Source organism: Triplophysa dalaica, chromosome 4 (assembly GCF_015846415.1).
Source record: "Triplophysa dalaica isolate WHDGS20190420 chromosome 4, ASM1584641v1, whole genome shotgun sequence".
Taxonomy (NCBI): Eukaryota; Metazoa; Chordata; class Actinopteri; order Cypriniformes; family Nemacheilidae; genus Triplophysa; species Triplophysa dalaica.
In genome coordinates, this window is record NC_079545.1 from 22,150,002 (window position 1) to 22,173,207 (window position 23,206).

At 37.4% G+C, this 23,206-nt stretch overlaps 1 protein-coding gene across 1 annotated transcript in view; it reads left to right on the forward strand.

Annotated features, from left to right (window-relative positions):
* The window catches only part of ar (androgen receptor), a 59,561-nt gene that overhangs the window by 18,032 nt on the left and 18,323 nt on the right, over positions 1–23,206 (forward strand). The window contains exon 3 of the mRNA XM_056745416.1: positions 2,345–2,461. Within this exon, the coding sequence (XP_056601394.1) occupies positions 2,345–2,461 (117 nt within the window). The remainder of the gene's footprint in view (positions 1–2,344; positions 2,462–23,206) is intronic.

Below are 23,206 nucleotides of genomic sequence, written 5' to 3' on the forward strand. Positions count from 1 at the left end.
GCCAACAGTGAACTTCGGTTTAATCACATACAGGAATATCACACTATTATACTTACCGTTCCAACAGTTGTTACTGGAGACAGAGAGATAGAGAGGGAAAATATAATAAAAGGAAAAGTTGGAAAAGTCTTGGCCTCTGTACAGTCCTGTTTGAATAAGTGTGGGTAATGTGTAAGATTAAAGAGTGGTTTCTGAATATGGTTTAAAGTGAAGTGTGTAATTTAAGCGTCACTAGTGGCACAGAATGGAGTCGCAACAACAATAATGACCTCATTTGAAACAGGTTTCCTGAATATTTCCACCCTTAACTTTAAGTGGTTGGATAGCTAGCTCCGCCCCAACACTATATCATTGAAAGATCCGAAGTTACAGTGTCTGTCTTCTAAGCAAATGATTAAACAGCAATAATAACAGGACACAGTAGAGTCACAGAGTTTATGCTTATATAAAATCTTGTATCACCTTTTAAAGCAATAGTTCAACCAATAACGAAAATGCTTTCATCACTTATTCACCCTCTTGTCATTACAAACTTGTTTGACTTTTTTCATCTGCAAAACACGGAAGAAGATATTTCAAGGAATGAATAAAACAACGGCTGAACCCATTCACTTCTATTGTATCGACACGAAACCAATGTTAAGGGTAATGGGTACCGCTTTTGTTCATTCTTTGAAATCTCTTTTTTGTGTTTTGCAAAAGAAAGTCATGCAGGTTTGAAATGACAAAAAGATGAATAAATAATGACAGAATTTTCATTTTTGGGGGAACTGCCACTTTAACAAGGACCGAATGCTTAACTAGTGCAAAGTCATTTGCATTATGAATTGTAAAGATTTAAATTAGATCTAATCGACATCTTAACATATGTTGGATTACATTTATAAAATGACAGGACATGTATTTTATGGTGGATACTATAAAATTTATAGTAATTTTTTTTTGCTATATTAAATGCTGTACACGCTTTTTTGAAAGAAGAACCTATTGGTTCCATAAACAACCTTTCTGTTTCACTAAAGGTTCTTTGTGGCGAAAAACGGTTCTTCAGATTATAAAAAAGGAAGAAAGAGATGGTTCTTTAAAAAACCTTTGACTGAATGTAATATTGTGTTTGGGTTGTTGACAAATAAACTGTAAATGTGTCCTACGATGAGGCTTTATATATACACTATACATATTAAATATACTATATTATTACACTGCTCATTGTAATGCTTGATTCTGATTGGCTAGTCGCGTCATTTACAGTGTCATTATTACCAGATAACAACCTCTCAATACTAATAACACAGGGTGATCCCGATGCAGCAAAACCTTTTGACAGTTTTTTTTTTGACAAATCAAATATAAATGTAATTTTTTATAACTTTTAATAAAATATATGAAATTATATTTACAAATGATTAAACCAAAAACCAAACCCTGTTTGTGACATTTGAACATCGTTTCTGACCTTAAACCGAAAGTAAACGGCTCTTCCTCTTATTAAGCTAATAAATTATTTCAAATTCACAATTCAGGTCCAGTTTTTTCTAATATGCCAAGTAGCTGTGTAATAAGAGGGATAATGTACAATTAATCTGGTGTTATCGCACAATTATTTCTGCAATAACAACTGGCTGCCTGTACATTATACCTTACTTATTAACCCTTTGTTTTCTAAACACCATACGACACATGTATGGTATATTTTGTCAACTACCTTTTTATATTCCTGCGAGTTTTGATGATTTTTAAGTACATAATGTGTTCTAATAATAATAATAATAAGTAATAAATGTAATAATAACAGAAAAATGTTGTTTACTCACCACTGATTAATTAAACATTATCTAACACTTTACAATAAGTAATATTTGTATTTAGTTACATTGCATTTACTAATGTGTGAACAAATGCAACCTTATTGTAAAGTGTCACCTATCTGATTGATAAGACTGAAATGATGTATTGGTCTAACGGTGGATGTCTGTTACATCTCATTTTGATTTTGTGTTAGACCTGACTGCAGTTCTATCTCAGCAGTGGTTTTGTATTCCTGCTTACAACACACACGAACACACACTGCACAACCTCTTTTCAAATTTCACTCTGCACTTTTCATTTGGCTGTCCCAGAGTGCTCAGAGTGAGGGCTATGACCTATCAGAGTGGCTTGTCACGTTAACAGCTCCCTCTAATTGGACCATTCTCAGTATGTGTGTGTGCTCCCAATTTTTTTCAGATCTACGTTTTTATCTCGGTGTAAATGTGATGTGTCCAGCTCTGTTCTACCTGAAACTTTGCTCTGGCTGCCAGCAGACTCAAACTAAGTTAAACCTTCTGTCTGTTTCTCCTCTTAGGGAAGCAAAAGTATCTCTGCGCTAGCAGGAACGACTGCACCATAGATAAACTGAGGAGGAAGAACTGCCCGTCCTGTCGTCTGAGGAAGTGCTTTGAGGCGGGGATGACACTAGGAGGTAAATTCCTGTGATAAAGTGTCATATGTTCAACTCTGCCCATAGGCATTTCGTTTCATTGGGTTATATTGGCACAGGGGTGCCAGTCGGTTGTTCCAACTGGGCAGAGGTGTCATTCCGCCAAAAATGAAAATTCTACCATTATTTTAGTCTTGTTCCAAACTCATTTTGTTCTGTGCATCAAAAATGTGATTGTTTGAAGAATCTGGGAATGATGGACAGCAGCTCAGAGCTTTAAAGATGACCCAAAAATAATATATGTTTTCAAAGCAACAACATAAACAAAGGTTACTGCACATGCACGCTTTGTGGCCCAAATTTAAAGTGAAAATTTTGTCATCATTCACTCAGCCTCATGCCATTTCATGCCTGTCTAAATTTCTTTGTTCTGATGAACACAGAGAAAGATATTTGGAAGAATGTTAGCATCATTGACTGAACCGTTATGGCTAAACTCCAATGGGGCTCAGTTACAGGACCCATTCAACCAATAGTTTATTTAATAAATTAACGCACAATCAAATTCAACAAATTGTTTATTTTATGCAATTATTATACAAAAAATATGAATATAAATTGATTAAAAGATAAATAGTTATATTATTAGCCACTAGCCTGACCGATAAACAAACAAAGACCGGAAGCTGACTTAAGGTCAGGCATGTGTGTCCACCGAAGCTGTCTAAGTAGTCTGTATGCGCGACATTTTTAAAGAGGAAAGGTACTTTGTCAATCTACAGAACTTTGCACAAAACGTTGTGTGAGGAAAACATTACAATTCAAGTCATTATTCACCGATAATCTTTCCCTCCAGTGAGTTGTTAACTTGAGAACTGCTGTGAATGGATCATTGAGTCAGCGAGGTGAACTGAAGAACCATATCAGTCCGAATCGTAAAGAAGTCGTTCCGTCTGATTTGTGAAACAGATCAGCCTGACCATAAGAAAGAACAAGCCCAAAATTTTTTTTATAGTATTGTGTGACTTTAGAAAACTTTGAGTATAGTGAACATTTTCTATGGCCTTCCTATAAGGTGTTTTTCCAGAAAAAAAATCTGTAGCATTATAGACATATTTACTATCAGCTGTTGTATGTAAAAGCCCGGCATGAATTAAAAAAAAAAAATCAAAGAAGGAAGTCAAAGGGGTTTGGAGCATCTTGAGGGTGACTGAATAATGACATCATTTTAATTAAGAGTAAGCTGTCCCTTTAAGGCTCCGGGCTGGTAACCAGACGTTTGCTAGTTTAAGTTCCCTTTAGAAGTACGCCATTTTACCCCAGGCTCCTCCATCAAGGCTGACTCTGTAATACATTCAAAAAAGCCACCATGCGGTGATACGTAAGGATCCAATTAGATTCTGGTGTGTTATGAAATAACAAAGCCTATTTGCATAAATGGCTATTAAGCTTTAATTTCCACAAATCAGAAAGTTCTGATTCTTTATGTTTTAGATCTGAAGCTGCTGATATTGATCAATGGGAAGAAGGCAATTCACAAGTATTCAGTTTGGCAACTGTTGAGTAGAGAAAGCTTACATGCTTTGTTATGGTAATACTGCAATTTACAGCAATTTAGTAGATGACTACTATGATAAAGAGAGAGGGAATGCATGTGGGGAGTGTCTTGAAATGATCTGACTTTTTCACCGGAGTCATGCAGTCAGCTTTGCATCTGCCCTTGATCTTTCTCTGTAGGGCACACAAATGCTGATGAATTATTAATGAATAATTAAGGGCTTTTCTATCTGGTCTGCATTAAGAGGTCTCCCTCCCTTAAGGTCCTCAACTCGCCCTGCCTCTCTTCAAAGGGTTTCATAAATTAAATCAATTTTCATGCGATCTGCTGTTAGGTAATGGATAATGGATAAAGATTTTCAAGTAATCGAAACAGTTTATTGCACGCTGCTTTTATCAGTTCATTTACTGCAGACATCCTTCTGGAATCGGAATTTCATTTTCTAGAAGAGGTACCGTAGATCATTCCGGAGAGGAAGCCATTTCATTTCTCTCTTATTTCATTAGGACAGTTTTTTCAGAGTGTGTTTTATAACTTTTTTGATTGTTTGAGATTGTATACAGTAGGTCAGTGGGTAATGGCTTCAATCAGCTCGATTGTGATAACCGTTCCCTCTCTTACTTATTCTTTCAATCGTCCCGTGTCACTCTTTGAATGTGAGAAATGATCTCAGAATCTTTCTCTGTGCGACTTAAACCTGAAATTATTAGATCATTAGAGATGTAATTAAAGAGAATTGCTTTAGTACAAATTACAACCTGAAAATCTAAAATCTTCTGACGCTGATAAGGGCTTCATTTATATCATTTACCCAACTGTGTGAAGTCACTGTGCTCATCAGTTACTTTAATAGTTTCTTCAGAGTCTAAATTCACATAGTAAAAGTTCTGATTGACCTAGAGCCCGCGTCTATATCAGATGATTCGACAGGTTCTTAACCCCTCAGCTGCTTAAGGGAGGTGTTAGGAGCTTACTGTATCACTATTACCACAGGCTCATATTATTATATTTGACTCTGAGGTCTTCATAACACATCTCATGTCCCTTTACAATTCCAAATCATCTTAAGCGTTTTTCCATGTTAGATGAAAATAGAACCATGCAAAGATAACATTTAAAGTTCTGATTTTATCTTTTTTTGTCCAAATGTAAAATTCTGCTTCGTTGAAGGTACTTAACTTAATTTCCCCAAACTTAATGTTTAAGATGTTTTGGTACTCAAGTAGGATTTGTGATTCTGGACAATCTATTTTATGAACTGGAAAGTTGCATTATATACAGCTGCGCTGCACCAATTTGAATAATTTTACTGCACAGAGCGTGAAAGCACCACATTTGATTACTGAGTCCGAAAGTGCTTGTCACATAAGCTAAGGCTGAGCCAAAAATATTTATACCAAGCAGTTTGATATTGAAGACCTGTTGTTAGCTAAAATAAACTTTATTGGCTTTACGGTTGGCTTAAATGAGTGTGTGTGTATATGTGTGTGTTTGTTGAGGGCCCAGTAAAGTCATTCAAGAACAGATCTTTTATATCTTTAGGTTTTTTGTAATATCGCTCTTGGAATACCTGGCTTCCATCCAAACATCCATAAATCAGAGGTTCGTAACCTTTTGGGTCCAAGACCGTTTTTTAGGTGGGAAAATTGTGTCATAATTGTGTGTGGGAACAAATGTCACAATGTTAAACTGTGTACTTTAAATCTCATACATTTATATAACGGGGGAAATTTATGTTCTTAAGAACATCACATTTACTATTTTACTAGTAAGTTTGATTGTTCTTGACTGTTAAAAAAGAACTATTGCAAATCACTTTGACATTCATTAGTTGGCTCACACCCTGTCTAATGAGAGGGCTGGGTTGCATGTCACTGCAGCCTGTCAAGGGCCGGCTTTACAGCTGAAAGCATGCGTTTCATCTCTGTAAACTCCGTCCTGAATTCTGCCTCAGTGCCAGTACAGTGAATGTTTTAGAGCGATCGGTGACATGCATATTCATCCATGCATCCGCAGGGGTTTGTGCCCGGCAGACCAAATATTTTAAGTAGGGATGTCACGAGCCGATCGCAAAGAGCGGGATCTGGGGCTGATCAAGGCAATTTTAACCTGATCAGGATCGGCTTTTTTTGCCTGATTATTTCGGATCACCTCTGCCATCAGTTTCGTAAGCGAGAGCATGAGTTGTGACAGCTGTGTCTGCAGTGTGGAAATGTGCTGCGGAACAGCCGCTTGTAAGGTCTTCCTTAAATGTCTCACAATTCTATGCGTGTGCTCGTGCGGGGAATGTGATTGGTCGAGCAGGGTTGAGTTTCGAAAAAATAAAAAAACGGTCAAGAAAGCAGAAAAGAAAGTTTTATTTTTGTGTAAATAAATTTCCTCTTTTGACAACTTTGGATTGCATTTATAGCTAGAAATATGTATTGTAGTTTAAACATATTTGCTTAGTTATCACAAAGGTGCCCTTTGTTTACATTTCAAACAAAATTTTGTTACGCTGCCTCTGAAGGCTGTCCGTATGTGTTTCTGGGAGCTGCCTTCATGCCCAAACGCTGCCCCAAAGTCATTGCCTCATGGAGCAGCGAGGGAACAAGTCAGCTGCCTAAGCTTTCGGCTAATGTGAAAGTTCAAAGATATATTCAGTATATGTGAATACTATAGTGTTTTAGTTTTGAGGCAGTGTTGAATGAAGCTCTGTTATTCTGTCTCCTCATGTGGACAAACTCTTGTACAGCTGCCATAAAAGCATTTTAACTAAACTTCATTGATAAAGAGGGTCATTTAAATGTTTGATCTAATCCTGCTAGGATTAGTTGAAAAGACTAATTTTGTCATTATGTTTGCTACAATATGTTAGGCTATCATTTATAGTATGCTGAACTGTTAAATAGTAATATTTTAATAACCTTAACATACCTGGAGTGTGCATCTAGCACTATGAAAATACAAATATCGGATCAGGACTCGGATTGGCAGATACTCAATCGGATGAGGGGCACAAAAAGTGTGATCGGGACATCCCTTACTTTAAGCAAGAGAGAAACTGCATACTCAATATGTAGGTCTAGCCTATGGCTATCAAAATAGACATTCATGGAAATCTCCTGCGACCTCATGTGGGGTCGCGACCCAAAGGTTGAAAACCTTAAAGCAGGCGCCACACACGAGGCCAATCTCATATTAATCTTGAGTACCTATAGAGTAGTATTGCATACTTTGTATCTTTGAAGAGTATTTAGTTTGATCACATTTATAAAAGATAGATGCAGCTGTACGATTATTTCCGAAAGCATACGGCATTCATATAGTATTCACATTTTCGAAAGGGGTAGGCTGAACTAAAGAGGTTCATGTCCGGTATCTTTTAGCGCTGGGACGGCTCAACATATCAGTTTCAAACGATCTCCAAATACAGTGTTATATCCACCGTTTATATTACATTCATTACCCAAATGCAGTGAACAAACAAACACCTGAACTTCTAGTAAGTATGCTCTCTGTCTCTCCTGCTTACAAGTGAAAGTGACATCCGCGCATGCTCCTTCTCCTGCTCTCCTTGCGTCTCAGAGCTTTTGCTCGCGACAATTGTCCCATAAGGGAATTGTTACGAAACAGTTTTTTATGTTAAAAAAAAACTTTCCGAAACCTGTACGATCGCTGGGGGAGTGTATCAAGCTCAGAAATACTATACGGCCAACTTGTTTTTTGACAAGTTGACATGTTAAGCATGAGAAGAAAGCACGTTTAACATTGTAAAGAAGTTAGAATGCATGACACACTGTTGCACCACCCCTTTAAAGTTTCAAGGGCATAGAATGTATCTGTATTAAGAAGGGAACTTTTGCTTAAGTCACCGTCCTTTGTGACCCTAGCATTTTTTGCATATGTGTATATTAAATTAGTTTTAGTAGGATTAAAATTGTTATGCTTTAAGGTTGATTACTTAATAAGGATACAGAATAAGTAAATAGTGGACAGATCACTGTGTAATAAAGATAATCAATGGGGTCATAAAATTTTCACTTTTAAGGGAAACATTTCATGCTCTTTTGAAACAAGTGTGCATGTGCATGCTATTACAGACAGCAGCATCTTGACCTTAATAAATAGCAAAAATTGGTTTAATTTTACTGGAACATCCATTGACTTATTTGTTGTTGACCCACTGAAAACGCTTGTTCATACTACGTATAATTAAGTTGAAATAGAAGTCAGAAGTAGAACTTCTATGAAAGAATCGTAAGTATCCCGAAGCAATGTATGCCTTTCACATAATCAACCTGGAAGTTCTCGAGGAGGCACACACACTTCTTGACTAGTGACAATAACCTGCAATTATAATAGTGAAACGTTCTCCGACGGCCGATTTAGCACGGGAATATGGCGCAATGAAGTTGTTTTCTCTGATTGTGGTAGAGGTTGCATGGCAGGGGATCTAAATTAGGAGGAGAGATCCAGTTTCAATTGGACACGGCCTCTCTGAAGTTATCACAGAGCACACGCGAGAGGGTAGACAGGGGGAAGCAGGTATTATTCTATAATCAGCCAAATCAGTAACGGCTTCCATCAGCATCCAAATTACAGGCGCAAGAGGGTTTGGCAGGAAATGTAAGAGATGCAAGGTATTTCCAAAGGAACTGAAAGAAAAAAATGACAGTGACAGGGTTTGCGGGGGGGATGGGGGGTTGTCTCTTTTCGAGTACAGAAAAGAAGAGCACCTAGAGGAAAAAAAGAGAGAGGAAAGCGTCATCAGCACATTACAGAATTATGGCACTTTTGCCCCTCCAGACGCTCTCTGGCAGCTGGAGGCCATATTAACAACATCTCAACACCTCTCTCAGCACTGTCCCACTGACACGCGCATACACATACACACACGTGCGACCACGCAGACACTCGCTGCCGCAAGACTCCCTGCTTCACTGGAAGACAGTGAGGGGTCCGGGTGAAAATTGAATACATGATGAGAGTTATTGGGCATATGAGAGAAAAGAGGGAAAAAGAGGGTAAGACTCAGAGGGAGAGAGAACCAGATGGCGGTGAGAACAGAGAGAAGCAGTAATGCAGAGCTCAGGGTTGTGGATTCGGGCTCGATGGTGACTCACAACGCTAGTTTAATACCCGGCACATGAAAACCTGAACGAACACCGCACACTCTATTGAACACGTGTCATACCCTGTTGTCAGACAGCCAAAGACATGCCAGCCTATCTCCCCGAGGGACTCTGGGCCACCTACATACTGGAGCGCTCCAGCTTTCCCATCCATAAGGGTCACATTCATGGACTAATATGTCCAAAAGAAGTCAAATTAGTATTGAAGTGGTTGAGGCCCACATCAAGTTGAATGCCATACATGGAACAAGATGTTCCAGTAAGGCACACCCTTCCCTAAACATGTTTACTTTGAACGACACTTTAGGAGCTCTAAGTACTTGTAGTCTGGCAACATAATGTTGCTGGTGTCCAGTGTCTTTTCAAAGTGACAGTGACACTGTTTACTATGTTTAGAGAGAGACCGGGGACCTCATGTCATCCAATCCTTTACATTTATGCATTTGGCAGATGCTTAAGTAATGTAAAGTGCATACATTTCGAAGCATACATTTTAACAGTATGTGCACTCCCTGGTTTTCAAACCCATGACCTTGGGGTTGAAAGAGCAACACATTGTCTAGCAATAAAAAAAATGAAACGAACTCTACATTCTCCCCAGAATTAAAACTTCTGGACACTGTGTTGTCTTAACCTCCACATCTTGATGTTAAAATTTGTTAGTCTCTTGCTAGCGCATATATAATATATAGATAGGTCTTCTCATGGCTTTTGTGGTTGATCAAATACCTGCTATCACAACCACACGGGGCAAGGCTTGTCACTTAATCTCCTTTTCCTGAAGTGTCTGGGATTAGTGTGAGCCTCTAGGTTCTGATTGGGTATCCTTTGTCACTTGAGAGTTGAATCGATAAAAAATTAACATTGGAAATCGCACTTCACATAGCTTTCTCACCGAGAAGTGAACCTAGCAGATTTTGTAGACGAAAGAGTTTAAAGACAGGTTACCAACATTGCAATTTATCATTTGTAACAGGTTGACACAGGCTATCCTGTTATGCCGTGATAGCATTAGGGGCTGTTTTTATTTATTTTCCGCATGCACAAATTCTCACACTTAAAAGCTACTGAATGATGGATACTTTTTTTTATGTTTGGCATATGGCATCACGTCCAATGAAAATCAGAAAGATAGCCATTAAAAGCATTTTCAGGCTTTATAAACACAGTCATACACGTTTGAAAGGACAAGGGGGCATGTAAAAATGACAGTATTTGATCATATTAGCAGTTTCATTAACTAACATGAACTAACAATGTGCAAAATAATTTTTGTTAACATGGTCTATGAACTAATCAATTTAACTAACTAAGCAATTCATAATTAAGAAATGCATTAGTAAATGCTGAAATTACATTAACTAAGATTAATTGATGCTTTATAAGTATTGTATTTAATCATTTTTCGTTATTAAAAGCAAAAACAGTCCTAACACAAACCAAAAATGAAGTAAACATAGAACACATCAAAATTTATTTATATTCTGATAATGTAAAAATGTCATTTTATCGCTATATAGTCAGACTTTTTTTGCACTGATATGAACCGTGTGAGGTTGAAAGCTCTCAGTCTCACTCACAGTCAGTCAAATCTATAGAGCAATATGACAAACATCTGAGATATATGTTTGCCGCAATAACAGTTTGTCATGCGATAACAGTACTTAGACAAATGCCACTTTTAAAGTGATTTGCATTACTTAATCTGCAGAAAACCAATTAATCTAAAGAATGTCAGCTGCTGATTTATATGCGTAACATTGTGTCTATCTGGAGTTTGTGATTTTGAAGCCATGTGGTCTTTGCTAAATGCCAGTGTATGCATTTATCTTTGCCAGTGACCCCAGATGAGTTCATATTTGTTTTCTGTTTTTGAATATATGTTGACATTGACCGTAATTATACAGTATTTCAGTGTAGGCGTCGATGTGAATCAGTCATACAGATGCAGGCGTCTGCATATTACTGTTAAATATGTCCTTCATTTAAGAGCTGAAACAGCCACCTGGGAATAAAAAAAATCAAATATTGGAATCATGTCAGATATTGTGAACTATGGACTTTTTCCATTTGGCAGCTCTTCTCAACAGGTTTAAATGTCGCTCAGATGATCAGAATCTGTTTGAACAGGAGAGGAGTGTTAGGTGCTTAAATCTAACGTTACTTGTTGAGCATTACAGTGGAAATATTGAATGTTCATCCTTTCTTTCGGAGATGATAAAACCACCACTGTAGATCTCACTGATTCAAAAAAGAAAGGAATCTAATATTGAGGTTGTCAAATAAAGTGAACTATGGACCTGCCTCTTCACAGCACTGCCGATTCCTGTCTTCGACCAATGAAAAGATCCTTGCACACACAGCATCTTATTGTAACAACAAAATTCTGAAATTCACTGTAACACTAAAAAAGCCAAAAGTACTGTCAAGAAGAAAGTAAGACGTCTTACCTTTAGAAGAAGTGGAAAAGCAGAGTAAAAACTCTTTGAAAGTGAGAAACTCAGCAAGCTTAGAGTCTTAATCAAGAGTGACAGATAGAAGAAATTCGTGCTTCTTAAAAGAAACCTCCTGCGTCTGTGGTGCAGGTGGAGATGGACCATTCCCATGAAGTGTGTTTTAACAAATTGAGCCAAAACCATTTGTATTTAAGTGCGTGACTATGAAGTAATTTGAATTGCATTAATGCCACTTCATGTCGAACGATGTCAATCAGGACAGGTTAGTAATTTCCAAAACACACTTTAAAACTTTTTTTCAGTCCTATTTAAACATGTGTTGGGATTTTAATCCTTTTCAAATCAAACTTGTCTTTTCTTGCACAACCTCTATAAACATTATGGAGCAATTTGCCTACCTCTTTTTGGCTGAAAATTGAATCCCAAGATATGAAGTAAAACATTTTTGTGTTTTCCTCTTTTTTGACCTTCATCTTACACTGTAAATAAATATTAATGACTTGTTTTGCTCATCGATGCACCTAAAGTACATTATAGATTTGGACCCTTTTGCCAACTTTCTGGGTACCTTCAAGTACTGCTGACATAAAAAATCAATAATGAGAGTCTTAATTCTTATATATAATTATCACTTATAGCGTTCTTGTTCCTTTTAATGCACACATCCAGTAGTTTCACATTCCCATTTGTCGTGAAACTTCAGAGATTTCAATCCCAGCCGAATCGGTACGCAGGCATCTTCTGTTAATAATTGTAATTCAAACATTGTGTGGAATACGAATCCGGTCCAAATTGTGCTTTTGCAAGCAATTTAAGTGTTGTTTCTGTTGGTTAGTTTTTTCCACCAGCTCTTCAGCATCTTTCAAATATCCGTGCCATTTGAGGGCTTTTGTCAGACTGTAATGAAGGGATTTTTTCTGGATTGGTAATGCCGATGTTAGGAATGTGGACCAGACTCGAGTGATATATTCATTTTATGAGAGGCTTATGTTTTTCATGTAGCCATCTGAGACACAATGAGAAGCTTAACCTTTGGTTATCTTTTATAGATTCTTTAAGACTGAAATAGATTCAATTAAAGAAATGTAAACCTTTTTCAAAGTGTTTTCCAATGGAGCTGTTCATTAGAGACGTCAGGGAACTTTTCTAATAAAGACGTCTCGGGTTGCGTTTTATCATAACAGGGAAGCTGTGTTTATTTCTCGGTGGAGATTAAATTTCTACCGTGCGGTAATATATGAAACACGTGCAGTAATACATTTTTCCAACCAGGGAATGTTGTAAACACATAATGTTTATGTAAAGGATCAGAACGATGACTGTGAATAAATGAGAGCAGATTGTCAGGCCCTGCTGGGGTTTAGAGTTTGAAACAAGAGCACATATGACTTGCATCATTTCCACACATGGGCAGCTGAGGACACGTCTCGACCAAAGCTAAGACAGTACTGAATAATCTCCATCAATTCTTCTAGTCATCGCAGCTGCGACTGAAAGGATAGAATGTGATTTATCTGTTGTCTGATAAGTTTCCTAAGTAAAATTCAAGTAGTTTATTTCTATGTGTAAATTAAATGAACAGCTATTATGGACACTGTCCAGTTCATAATTGAGAGTTAAAGCCTTGTTTGTGCCTAATGTATTAGCTATGGCACGAGTCACTACAGGCATTAACATTACTATAATGCATTCATTTAAGCAGATGCTTTTAAAATGCATGAATAAATCAAATGTACAGGACATTTAATGCCCAATATACATTAGATTGTTTAAACCCATGACGGTGCTGTTGCAAGTTATGAGAACACTGTAGCAGACTGTACATCAGTACTCCTCATAAGCAAAGCATTTAGTTGTCAGTTGTCAAGTCTTTGATTCCAAACTGCTATCAGGAATTAAAAGCTCTAACCTGTAACTTTTGCTCTATATCGCAATGTCTGTTTGACATAAAATTGCAGGTTACTTTACACATTCTTGACTCAAAGTCCTTGACTTGTGAATATCTTTGCATTGCATTGGGATACGTTATGAACACTGATTTTTTTATATATGTGCTCAATAACTGATTTTTGGTAATTTTTTTATAGACAATGAAAAAAACAGTGAAAATCATTGTGATTTGTCATCATTTACTCAATCTCTTGCCATTTCAAAACTGTTCGACTTTCTTTCTTCCACAAAACACAAAACAAGATATCTTGAAGAATGTTGGTAACCGAGCAATGGGTGCGACTGCACCTATTCAGTTGAATTGGTTTTATGCCCACGGCATGCAATAAAAGTCTGTACGCTTCTTAAAGGGACAGTTCAACCAAAAATAAAAATTCTGTCATCATTTACTCACCCTCGAGTTGTTCAGAATCTGTATTAATTTCTGTGTTCTGATGAACACAGATAAAGATATTTGGACGAATGCTAGGTCAAATTACAATAGTAGTTAAAATTGCCCCAGAACTGTTTGATTTCCTACATTCTTCAAAATATCTTCTTTTGTGTTCAACAAAACAAAGAAATTTATAAAGCAAATTTTCCTAAAATGGAAGTCAATGGAGAAGAACTGTATGGTTACAAGCATTCTTCCAAATATCTTTCTCTGTGTTCATCAGAACAAAGAAATGTATGCAAATTTGGAACAACTTGAGGATGTTAATGACGACAGAATTTTCATTTTTGGGTGAACTGTTCCTTCAAATTCAAACAACTTTAACTTTAGTCAATACAAAATCTTTGCCGTTCAGTAAACCTGGGTACATTTTGTGTTATTTATTCAACGTATAAAATGGTAATGGATAAATACATAAATACTCTTTGTAAAAATAAGAACGGATGGGCTGTGGAGACATTTGTTTAGTTACACAGCGGAGAGAACCTTGGCAAGCTTGCGATGTGTAAACAAGTGAATGAGCAAAATGTTGCTCGAATTCCAAACCCAAATCTTATCAATTACGTCTTTATTGTCTAACCATGACATCAAGAGTGGAAGTCAGTCAAAACAGCTCGACAGTTGTCTGCTCAAATATACAATATATCTTTCCGTAATTTGCAGTTGCAATTCATTTAACTGCAAGTACTGGTAGAATTCGACCAAGATCTCATTTACTCTCCCAGGTGAATCCTCGCAAGTATTGAGTCAACAGCCTTAGAGTTTGTAGCCCATTTCTGAGGGTGGAGTGTGTATCCTGCCGTTGTGTGTGTTTCCTCCTCTTTGAAGAGTATTTCCTCGGATTGCTTACAAGCTTTCTCTCCACGCTTCACACGGCAAGTTCTGCAGAGGTTGCAGTGTTTACATGAAAACACACTTAGTGATAGAATCATTCTGCTGGGTATTGTGTGGCTTGTCTACACTTATGATGAAATACTTCAACCGAGGCTCAATTTAAGTAAACTAGTTTCCATCAAAGTCTATTCGGAAGCTTTACAACTATGTTAAACATTCAGGCTCAGTGCATTCTTTTAATGGTCGTCTCCAGAGAAAAAGCATGACAGTGCCTGTGTGTGTGTGTGTGAACTATGATCAGGAAAGTAATAATCAGAGAACATTTCTCTAAAGTCAGCCTGACATACACTGTTAGAGGAAATAGTGAATTTCGGAATGACACACTCGCAGACGTGCACCCACAGTTTGCTTCATCCACAGCGAATTAATGCCAACACAACCAGTTTGTCTGCCTGTCTGTGCCTCTTCTTTATTTTGTTGTGTGTTTAATGGAGTTTTTGATATCAGATATTGGATGGGAGTGTACTTTGGTTATAATTATTATGGTCGGTGTATATGTGTGTGTGTGTATTTGCGTGTGTGATGAGCTCAAGGCTGGGAGATTGTTGTATTTGTGCTGGCATTAATTGTCTGTGGGTGGAGCAGGCGAGTAGTAGCAGGTCATTGTAACCTGACCTATTTACAGTGTGTTACGCAAAGATCAGACAACCAATAAAAGACACAAATACACGCAATCACACACTCTCTCACACACACGTATGCCTGCTTTGTGAGTGAGTGTAATTCTTATGGCAAGTCAAAAGTCTGTAATATTCAAAAGTCTGTAATATTTACTGAATCTTTCCCCCTCCTATTCAGCTCATTGCTTCATTAAAAGTGAATTATAAATATCAGGCAACTGTAAACAGTGTGATTGCACATGACGACGGGAGGAGGTTTAATTTACCTGTTTGCAAACGAAGAAATAATTGCCGGATTTATGAAAAGAAAAGGTGAAAGGAGATTAGGATCAATTGCTCTTTTAGAACTTGAGAGAGATACAGGTGTGTGTCGAGAGAAGAGCACGTTAGACCATTTATTTGAATAGATTTGAATTATTAATGAAGTAATAAATGCAACTATTCTTTTTAAAACATAAATATCTGTTTTATACTACTCATTGGCGGTAAAATCACACACAAATGTGGAGGCTTATCACTTTAAATGATTTTGAATGCGGTCACATGTATTCCAGGCGTTAAAATGCAAACCAGCACTCAGACAACAGGAGGCAGTTACATAATTATGCGTTGCATGTAACGCTCACAATGCATCAGGCTGACCTTAAATGAAAGCGCTCGGGTTATCGTCGGTCTACCCTTATTCAAACGGGTTTGCTCGGACTTGCTGCGCACATCTGTGTTTTTCAGCAAATCGCATGCCGTAGTCGATTGTCGGATAATTGGCCAGTTATGCCTTCAGAAGCCACTTAAAAGTCTTCATGAAAATATTTTTGAAAGTGAGCTATTATTGCGTTGAGTAGGCAGATCTCAGACATGATGGAGCAGAAGATGTTACACCTATATTTATCTAAAGGTTTATTGGCTTGGGGTTGGTGGGATTTTTATATACAAGACATTTGTCAAGGGAGTCTAATTATTGTATATTCATGAAATTGACAGTCAATTTAATATCATTACTGGTGTAAATATGTCACCTATCATCTAGAGTTTACCTTATCGTGAAGCTGACTCATCGAATGTTCTTTGATCTTTGAGTAAAGAGGAGCTGTAAGAAAATCTGTGATGTGGGCAAAACGGTTGCAGTCTAAGCTACATTGGCAAAGATACGAAGGAAGTTAAAACATTACGTTTCATGCTCGCGTTTATAAAAGTGAGGTTAAGTTTTGTCTGGGGATGTTTCTGCAGTTTTTATGCTAATACAGTACATTTACCTATTGTATGCTGTTGCTTAGAGCAAAACAAAAACTATATTTTTATTTATTATGTTGTTACAAATGTAAGGAGCACTGAGAAGTAAACCATATATATTGTGACCGCTTTAAAATAAATCATGAAATGCATCAACATCAATTTAAATGTTAAGGGGATAGTTCACACAAAAATGAAAATTGAAAATCATGAAAATAATTTACTCACCCTCTTGTCATTTCAAACTTGTATGACTTTCTTTCTTGTGCAGAACACAAAAGAAGATATTTTGAAGAATGTTTGTAATCGAACAAAGACGGTCGCTATTCACTTCTATTGTGTGGACACAAAACCAATGCAAGTGAATGGGTATCGCTGTTGTTCGGTTACCAACTTTCTTCAAATTATCTTCTGTGTTCTGCGGAAAAAAATCATTCATGTTTGAAATGATAGAGGGGTGAGTAAATGATGACAAAATTTTCATTTTCGGCAGAACTATCACTTTAAATAGTCAATACAATCGATTGCAATGATAATGATTACATTTTCCCATCTATCTGAATAAGATGCTTAAAATAACTGCAAAGACCATGTTGCTGTGCCCACTTATTATTTGTTGTATTAATCAACCTTTTTTCGAAACGATGCTTACAGAATTGTGGTTATAGATTGTTTCATTGGGTCGCATATTTGTGCTTGTTCTTGGCTCCTTTGTCAATATGTAGCTTGACTTTGACTTGAGAATTCGAATATCACCACTTTCTATTTATATGACCCTCCTTGACCTACTGTTGTACCCCACATTAACCATGTTTGTGCGTGACAGTGAACAGAGAGAGTGTCCACGTGTGCCTGAGCGGCTTTGTGCTAACGGAAGAGCTCATTTGTTTGGGGTTTGTTTTGACAGATGTGTAGCAAGTTGACCAGAGCTCAAAGAGAACACTAACCACAGTAAGCAGAGATCTGTGAGTGATGGGAAACAAGTTAATAATGTTTAAGAATCCATGTGTCCAACTTGAATGAGATTCAGGTCTTGATCCTAAACTCTCCTCTGCCACTAATGTTAAAGCAAAATGTTTGTAGAAATACATATGAAGGATCTCTGGCTGTTGTTTTGTCAACACACAATGGACAAACATGTGACAAGACATTTTGTTGTTTGATAACAAAGCTGGATAAGGTTAAAGTTTTATTGTCTGATTATGACATAGGTGCCAATTTATGTTTCGGCTGATGTTTGCGCATCCTCCATAGGTCAACTCATGACAAATACAAAGTGAGACGTAATCCATTTCAATTGTCAATGAAATCATAATAACACAAAAATTATCTGAAGAAACCAGTCTACCTGCGCTTGAGCTAATGGAGGACTTTGTCGATCAAACTCATCAAGCATTTTCCAAAAAGACATTCAAATTTTTTTATGTATTTATTTGAGATGCCGTAATCTTTTTTCAAGCATATGAAATCAATGAAACAACAATACAATAATAAAATATTTATATAATAACTCACGTAGTGTCAATCGCAATAAATCCTACTGATGTATCCTGTGCTTGCTTAGATCTGCACCTATGGTTTGTGATATGGCATAAAATGTGTTTCCTCGAAAAGACAGGATGTACATGATGATGAGCTTTAATAATAGCATGTTTATCATTTTAAAGGGAAAGCTTTTAAGTTTGGACTTTTGGAGTGTTTAAAAGCATTAATGAGTAAATGTCACTTGATGTGACATACAGTAAGTGAATGTTATATTCTCATATAAATCAGCAGTGTCTCATAATTATTCATGAGATCTCGTGCTTTATCTTACAGTTTGACAGGCGCTTATTCAGCTTGCCTTGTTCAAATGCATTGGTCAGAAAAATGTATTTGGGCAGTTGACAAAATAATTCTGCAGTCTGACGTCAATTATTTAAAATCATTCTTTTACAACTTTTTCAAATCAAGAAAAAAGTTGTAACTGGGTAACCCTTTACAAAAGGTGCTATTTATTAACAATGAGTTAATCCATTAGTTAATGCGAACTAACAATGAACAATACTAACCAGCATTTATTAATGTTAGTTCATGTTACTTTCAGCATTAACTAATACATTATGAAAATCAAACGTTGTCACAGTTAACATTAGTTAAGGTGGAGCTATCCTACTATTTCATTCATTCTGTCTTCTTTACACTTATAAACGTGCTGGCTTCTCATGCTTAACATGGTCAACTAAAAAATGAGTTGGACGTATGACGTAGTATTTCTGTATTTGATACACTCCCCCTGCACTCCAAATTGTTTCGGAAAGTTTTTTCTAATTCTGTAGCCCTGTGATGACGCAGGGATCCAATTCCTTTTATTGGCCAAAAGCACAGCAACACGAAGGCGAACCGGCGAGCGAGACCTGCTTACCATCAAGGTTATCTGTGCTGCGTATAGATCGGTTGCGCTGCAGCTCGATACTCTTGCAATAGTTAAGTTTAGGTCTGTTTGTTCACGGCATATCAGTGATGGATGTTATATAAACGGTGTATATAACGGTGTATTTTAAGATCATTTGAAACTGATAGATGGCGCGATCCTAGTGCTAAAAGTTGCACGCGGTATCAAATTTAGTCATACGTCTGGGGATTAATGTGATGATGTGTTGCTTGCTTGTGCTGTAGTTTCATCCCACTCTCCCCACTAGTCCCACCTCTAGCAGCTCGTGTTCTTCCGGAAATAATCGTATTAATTTGATCAAACTAAATACTCTTTGAAGATACGACGTATCCAATACGACTGTACTCGGACCAAAGAAACTGCCTGAGATACGCAATGTTTAATTTACCATGATCTTACATAAATAACTGTATTCACATGAACTAACATTAACAAAGAATAATAAATGCAGAAATCTAAATTGTTCATTGTTATCTAATGTTAGATTATGCATTCACTAATGTTAACTCATAGCACCTTATTGTAAAGTGTTACCAAAACGTTTGGTCACAGTTCAGTATATGGGGCAGTTCTCGCTATTAACAAACTATTCACTATGGCTTTTTCCCCAATTAACTCTTAATTTCTTGAATATTAATAGTTAGTAAGTTAGTTGTTAGGTTTAGGTGTTGGGTAGGATTAGGGATGTAGAGTATGGTCATGCAGTGCTTTATAAGTACTAATAAGCAGCCAATTTGCCAATAATAGGCATACTAATAACAACTAATTAAAAGGTAGAATTGCCCCGTATACTGAAGTGTTACCAAAAGTTTGATATTTGTACTTCGTATGTTGCCGTTCTTAAAATGTATTTTTGCTGGACCGTTTAAAATTGTCCTGGCAAAAGGCATGAAAGAGCGATTGCAAAATTGAATTGAAATGGTGGTCAGCCACCGCACTTAAAACATGCACTTTTCCTTATGAATTTATATCAAATTGAATCTACAACATGCATGCCTTTCCAACAATGCTGGCAGAGCTTTGCAAATGTTGGACAGATGGACCCGAGGATTTACTTTATTTAGTGTCTGTTTTGTTCGAAATAAGACGTTGTGCTTACACTGTTCATTTCTGTACCGCTCATACCATCCATCCCCACTGAGAGTGAATTGTCACATCATGCCGATTGTGAATCGACATCACAGAGACCCCAAACGTTAATGAGCATTCACATATAATGTTGAATACAAATGGTAATAACTTTGCATTTATTTGCGCATTCATTTACAGACGCAAATGACCTTTGCATATTTGTGGATTGCATTGCAAGATTACAAAGCGGCGTAGGAAACATGTGCTGTTTGCCGCCCGCGATGGTGCAATGCTCAGTACGATTGGTGAGAAGTTTTCGATGCCGTTAACCTCATAAAAGTGAAATAAAACTGGCTCAACCACACTACAGAGAGCTATTCTGTTCTCCCCCTTCCCCCCTGCAGCTGCCCACTTCTACTTTTTTGGCATTTTTTTTAATTGTGGTGAGAACTGGCCCGTTTAAAATGGCACTTTCATATTCATGTTCAACTCGGAAAGGTAAATAAAATTTCTTTGGGGTTTTGTAAACAAATGTAGCAGGGCTACAAACTGAAATGTGCACTAGGGAGCCACCGGCTCCTAAAATTAAACATATAAGAGCCAAATTACTTATTTAGTTGCCAGATTACAGAATTGCTCGCTATTTTGTTCAGAAGCAGTGCTTTCCCTTCTCACGGTCAGTTTTTGGATTCATTTAAGGATTTGTTACAGTGGTTTAGGATCCACAGGGAAATGCATCAAACTGTAATTTCATGCTTTAAGATCGGCTAGAGTTATGTGCTTTTTTAGAAACAAAACTCAACCGTTGCATTGTCTTAACATGTACCAAACTTACAAGAGTTCTTTTTTGCGGTCGATTGAAGACCACAATTGGGCTTAACTATGCAAGGCATTAACCAACAATAATGAAATGACTCACGTGTTTAGCACTCTTTGAACTTACCGTAGATCTGCATCACTTGCGACATGGAATGAATATGCAACATCACTTCATTAGTCAGTGTAGCGAATGTGAGTTTTAATTTAGGTGTTGAGAAATTGTGAACAACTGTTCAGTTTGTGCACTTAGTAGTAGTTCATCCAAGAACTAGCCAGGGTTTTTGTGAAGTCTTTGTTCCCTGTGACTTGAGTTTCAGCATAAATGGATTGTTAGGTTGATTTTGTAAGATCCCTGCAGCACTAAGCAGAGAAGAGAATCTCCGCTGACTTGGTCGTAAGAAAGAGCGAGAGAGTTACACAGCCGAGGAACACAGATCAACTTGTTACATCTGGATAAACTGCTTCAGACAGGAAATTAGACAAGTATTAGTTGTCTGAAATTTGTCAGGTGTTTGTCTTTAGGCGACGTGCTCGTAAATCAGATATTGTCTGCGTAGCTTCACGTTTTGAGTCAAATAGACAGTAGGGTTAGGGTTAGGCTTTTTCATACGTTTCATTGCATTGGGCTTTGTACTTGCTTTTCAATTCATTTCACACTTTGTTTCAGGGAACTGAAAATAGTAAGCAAAAATATCTATGACGCGAGCGAGCGCTCCGAATGATCTCAGGCCTTTTTAAAGCAATCTAGTCTCAGTCCATTTCTGGAGGCGGTACGATGGTGGTATGATTCACTTTAAGGGTGTTGTTTGTTCCAGGAGTTGGAGAAAGTCACATGTACAGTATGCATGTCAATTGCATGTCCAAGCGATCATCATGTTCAGGTTTTGAGTCAAGTCTCAAATGTGCAGTGCACACAATCAGGCCAGACAAGTTAAGTCGGTGGCTCACCTCAAACACGTCAAGTTGAGTCCTGCTAAAGATCAGGTTATGTCAAGTACAAAGCCAAGGTTATATTTATTTTCTTTTAGAACTTTGAACTTTCATTAACTATGTATGCTTATCTGGGAAGATTGACTGGATTGCTTTATCTACATTAATATATTAACAGGTCTGGATTCCCTTTGTTTTGTGATAGAGTCATATTCTGACTTACTCTATACAGTAGATGTTCATATAGAGATATTGATAAGTCAATAATCAAAAGGCTCCAGTTTAAAAAAAGAATGCATTCTTAATGGTAATAAATCCAATCACTAGATGTTACTCACGCTGAGGCAGGATATCCAGAATTGCCTCATACACTAGTCGACCTAAAATCCCTGTACAGTACGTTCCAGATAGAAAAGTAACAGGTGTGGTGGAGGTTGATGCAGACAGTTGCATTATTCCTCTTCCTGCTGTTGATGAGACGACATTTGTACCTTACAAACCCATTTGAGTCTAGACAGTCCTACATTTTGCTGCAGGCAGACTTTTAGGGCTGTGTCCACCGAGGTGTCTCTCGGTGTCAGGGACGGATTATGACTTTGATGTGACCTGGGCACTGATGTTTCAAAGGCCCCCTATCATCACATATTTTACGCGAACAGTGTTGCACCTATGCCCAAATACAAAGGACTTAGGAGCGGTTCACAGCGACACATCTTTGCATCTGAAAACTCATGACACAGCGCTCAGGCGTGGTTTAAAAAAGCGCAGCACAAACCACGAGGGTCTCATGGCACTCTTTTGATAACAGAAATTCCCATATGCCAACTTGCTGTTGTAAACAAAAGCTTATGACACTCGTGCCGCCTTCGGGGTCTTCTGATTGGTCTAGTGCTGTGGAACCCGACATTGATGAACCGTTGAAATTATTTCAATTTGACACAGCATCCTAAAACCATGCCGTTTATGTGAGAATAACTGCAAATTCCGTGAGAGGCAGGCATAAAGCCCAAGGCACATTGAGACTGAAATTTGCGTCCAACATTTCCGCACGTTAAAAAATAAATACGACATCACATTGTGTCAATCACATTTACACACTACCTCTGATATTTTCGTCCTTCATTAAAAAATCAAATACACCTTACAAACGAGTGCCAAATACGAAAAACCTCATACGAAAATTTCGGACTGTATGTGCAAAGATCTTAACAGTTACACATGTCCGTCTAGAGCATGTTTGCATAGAATAGAAAACCGTCTTCTGCGTAAAATGCACAA